General features: G+C 31.8%; 1 protein-coding gene across 1 annotated transcript in view; it reads left to right on the forward strand.

The window, feature by feature from the left end:
- Nucleotides 1-4988, forward strand: part of tulp3 (TUB like protein 3) — a 20470-nt gene that overhangs the window by 8917 nt on the left and 6565 nt on the right. The window contains exons 9-11 of the mRNA XM_016452124.1: nt 720-837; nt 915-1013; nt 1095-1266. Of these exons, the coding sequence (XP_016307610.1) occupies nt 720-837; nt 915-1013; nt 1095-1266 (389 nt within the window). The remainder of the gene's footprint in view (nt 1-719; nt 838-914; nt 1014-1094; nt 1267-4988) is intronic.

Below are 4988 nucleotides of genomic sequence, written 5' to 3' on the forward strand. Positions count from 1 at the left end.
GATGCGATTAATCGCGATTAATCATTTGACAGCACTAATAAATAATAATTTTATTAAAATAAATTAATAATCAAAAATGTATTAGAATAACAAAATAATATATTTTTTTAATAAATAACAATTTGATTAAAATAAAAATGTAACAAATAATAAAAGTAATACAAAATGTTAAAATAAATGATAAAAAATTATATTTAAATAAAAAAAGTTAATAAATAATGAAAGATAGATTTCAGTAAACAATAAAAAATAGGTTAAAATAAAAATATAAGTAATACATCTAAGTAGAAAATATGTAGTAATTTAATGTAATAGGTACTAAATATTTTCTAAATAACATTTTACACATTTCTAATATGAATTTTTTCACAGTATAAATCTTTAAACATGAAAATATATAGCTGCCTTTTGAATTTTAGGATGGCGTCTAAAATTGGCGAAATTGTGTATATTTTTTACTGAATAATTAATGTGCTTTATTACACATACTGATAAAAAATGTATAGCCTGAATGCACTGTAAGTCGCTTTGGATAAAAGCGTCTGCTAAATGCATACATTTAATTTAATTGAATTTATCAAAAACACAGGCTTCACAGTTGTCCTTTTAACCTTTCGCTGCCCAACTCCACGACTGAAAACACATTTTGATTGAGCTGATGTTCTGCCTCAGATGCTGTCCATAGATCAGGAGTTGATGATGTTCAGTGTTCACCGCAGGTCTAATCTGATGGGAACCAAGTTTACTGTGTATGATAACGGCACGAATCCCTCGAAAACCCCCGGAGCGCTGCTGGAGGAAACCAACACACGGCAGGAGCTCGTCGCCATCTGCTACGTCAGTGTGTCTCTGTTCCTCTCTGTTTCTGACTATTTTTGCCCATTTCTTATTGCTGTGTGTATTTGTGTTTTTAGGAGACCAATGTTCTGGGCTTCAAAGGGCCGCGGAAGATGACCGTAGTCATTCCTGGCATGAACATGAACTTCGAGCGGGTTCCGGTTCGGCCCGAGTGTGTGAGTGTCTCCGCTCGCAGCTGTCAATCAAATCATCAGGATGAGTGCAGCTGCTGATGCATGAGCGCGTGTGTGTTTCAGGAGCAGGAGTCTCTGCTGAGTAAATGGCAGAATCACTCGCTGGAGAACCTGATAGAGCTGCATAATAAAGCGCCGGTGTGGAACGACGACACGCAGTCCTACGTGCTGAACTTCCACGGCAGAGTCACGCAGGCCTCCGTCAAGAACTTCCAGATCGTCCACGACAACGACCGTAAGTTACCTCAGATCTGTCACACGTCAAGCAGTGTGAAATACTGTATATACACACATATACATATATACATACAGTATATATATGTGTGACCCTGGACCACAAAACCAGTCATAAGGGTCAATTTATGCATCACCTGAAAGCTGAATAAATAAGCTTTCCATTGATGTATGGTTTGTTAGGATAGAACATATATATATAGAGATGTATTTTTATGAGAAATATTTTGATATTATATTCAAAATATAGATTTTTCTTTTTATATTTTCTGTTTTTATTTTAATGTTAGTTGAAGTGTTAGTAATTTTAAAGTTGTTGTAGTCATTTTTTTATTTTATATAATTCTTATTACTTTTTATTTCAGTTTTAGTTTGTTATTTTTGTACCACGTATAGATAATATTTTGAATTCGTTTTTATTTTTCTGTTTTCTTTTTAATGTTAGTTGAAGTGTTAGTAATTTTGAAGTTGTTGTAGTCATTTTTCATTAAAAAAAAAATAAATGTATCCAGTTTTTATTTCCTTATATTTCAGTTTTAGTTATTTTCATAAATCACGTTAAACTAAATGAAAATGAGAAATATTGCCTCTTTATTTTCTATTTTAATTTTAATTTTAGTTGAAGTATTAGTAATTTTAAAGTTGTTTTAGTCATTTTTATTTTTTGTTATTTTTCTAATATGTATATCATTTTTATTTCAGTTTTAGTTATTTTAGTACATCAAGTCAAACTAAATGAAAACGAGATATGTTTCCTTTTTATTTTCTTTATTCTTAAAATTTAAATTAATAAATCTAATCTATCATATATTGCCTTCTTCATGTAATGGACTTTCCAGGTAGGTTTCTCCTGCTCAACATTTAAGGTTTGCCTTTGGGTTTTTTTCTGTTGTTGTGATTGTGTGTTGGTGTGTTTTCAGCTGACTACATCGTGATTTTTTTGTTATTTTTCTAATATGTATATCATTTTTATTTCAGTTTTAGTTATTTTAGTACATCAAGTCAAACTAAATGAAAACGAGATATGTTTCCTTTTTATTTTCTTTATTCTATTTTTAATTTTAGTTGAAATATCTGTAATTTTAAAGTTGTTTTAGTAATGTTTATTATTTTATATATTTCTTAATTTATTTTTTAATGTCTATTTTTAGTTTTTATACATTTTTATTTCATTTTTAGTTATAGTTATTTTAGAACATCACATTAAACTAAATGAAAATGAGAAATGTTGGCAACTAGCTGAAATAAAATAAGTTAAAGCTTTTTTTTAATAATTTAAAAAATATATTTATTTAATTTGGTGCTTCACTCAGGACACTAGAGCACAATCGTCCTCACCGCGTCTCCAGTGTGTCCGAGGATTTGTGCTATATCACAATAATTAGAAATAAAAGGACCAAATTAATTATTTTGTAAAGGAAACACATCGAATCATTTAACTGTTTACTACATGAAATAACTGACAAGATGATCCTGCAACTAATTTTCCTGGTTTCTTTTTCCGAAAAAGAGAAGATTCGCTGGATTTATGCTTTAATGGACCCATAGAAAAGAAAACTGAGGGATATTCTGAAACGGGGAGATTTTATTTAGGCTTTTTATGATGTTTTCTGTGATGTTTTGTAAGTGTCTGATGGATATGAAGAGTATGTTGTTATGGAGAAGCTCACAGAAACTGTTAAGAACATTTTCAGGTCAGATTTTTATTGAAACTTGTTTCTGCCACGGGATAAAAATTTAAAAAAGGTAATTGTGACTCTCAATTCTGACTTTTATTCTCAAAATTTTTAGTTTATATCACACAATTCAGCATTATGTCTCACAACTCTTGAGTTTATATCACGCAATTTTGCATTTATATCTTGCAATTCTGTACTTATATCTTATTCTGTTTATATCTTGCTGTTCTGCGTTTATATTGCACAATTTGCAGAGTGCAAAGTTTATATCTTGAAATTCAGATTTTTTTCTCACAATTCTGAATTGCAAGAAAAAAGTCTAAATTGTGAGAAAAACTCAGAACTACGAAATATAGTCACAATTACTTTTTTTTTATCCCGAGGAAACAAGCTTCCATAGATTTCATCACTGAAATTAAAAGAAAAAAAAGAAGAAGTTATATTTTGCATTAAGAAATATAAAAACAAAACAATCATGTAATAGAGCAATTGGGAATTATCCAGATGCATTATGGTAGGGAAAGTTTTCATATCTAAAAATATGCTTCATTTTTTTTCTTTTTGTTATCAAGGTCATATGTGTCCTAGATGTATTTTCATGAGATTTACATTTTTTATTTGGATGATGTTAATGTAATTTTTGGCATTTTGCATGTTTAAATATGACATTTTAACACCTTCTGTTTTTAAAGGTAGTCTGTTATTTGTCGTTTCACTAGTCTTTGCTCACCAAAAATCCCTGAGGAAACACATTGCATGTTAATAAATGAGGAGAAGCACTGGACTCTTTGTTAACCTTTAAAAACTGACGCACACTTCCGGTTCTTACCGCTGCTGCATGGATGGTGAAAGTTGCCTTAACACGTGGCTGTAGTGTAAATAGTGCCTGATTGCTGGGTCACAGAAGAGCGTTCACATCCTGAGAAACTGTAGAAAAAAAGGGAAGCTCAAGCACCTTTGTTCCTGTTCAGTGTGTTTCCTATTGATATGATTGATGTGTGTTGATATTCATCATATGTTGTGTGTCTGTCAGCCAAGAGTGTACTGATATATATATATATATCCAAAAAGCTAAATATTTTTGTTTTCATTTTAAACCAATAACCTGTTTGCACATACTGTATTTTATGATGACACTGTTGGTAGAAATACAGTAATTAAAAGTCATAAATATAAAAAAAACAAATGCATTACTGTTGATCCTGATCATGTGACACATGGGCTTGAAACTACATAAGGCCTTAGCTCATATAGAGCATAGACTGTAAAAGAAACAAAAGAAAAAAAACAAGAAATATATAGTCTATAGATAGTCCTTGAAGCTGCACTGAAACGGCAATTTGGACCTTCAGTCCGTTGGTCCCCATTGAAGTCCATTATATGGAGAAAAATCCTGGAATGTTTTCCTCAAAAACCATAATTTCTTTGCGACTGAAGACAGAAAGACATGAACATCTTGGATTGCATGGGGGTGAGTAAATAATCAGGAAATTTTTATTCTGATAGTGAACTAATCCTATAAGTTAAAGGGGTCATATGATGCTGCTAAAAAGAACATTATTTTGTGTATTTGGTGTAATGAAATGTGTTTATGCGGTTTAAGGTTAAAAAAACACATTATTTTCCACATACTGTACATTATTGTTTCTCCTCTATGCCCCGCCTTTCTGAAACGCGTTGATTTTTACAAAGCTCATCGGTCTGAAAAGCGAGGTGTGCTGTGATTGGCCAGCTATCCCGTGCATTGTGATTGGCTGAATACCTCAAGCGTGTGACGGAAATGTTACGCCCCTTACCATACTGTGATGATGCCCTGTCCGACCAGAGTGATGATTCATAAACATTAAAACCCATTATAAACGAGGCATTCGTTGCATCCAGTGGGGACATAATTACTGATTATAATGACTTATACTGTATTTTTATGCGTTGCGTTGCATCGCGCAGCGTAAACATAAAACCATGTCTGCATTTGTGATCGGAGAAATGACAAACAACAAGCGCTACTCTACACTGCTCAAAACTCGCGTTTGAATCATCAGTG

The sequence above is a fragment of the Sinocyclocheilus anshuiensis genome, unplaced genomic scaffold (genome assembly GCF_001515605.1).
Source record: "Sinocyclocheilus anshuiensis isolate Anshui unplaced genomic scaffold, SAMN03320099.WGS_v1.1 scaffold1543, whole genome shotgun sequence".
Taxonomy (NCBI): Eukaryota; Metazoa; Chordata; class Actinopteri; order Cypriniformes; family Cyprinidae; genus Sinocyclocheilus; species Sinocyclocheilus anshuiensis.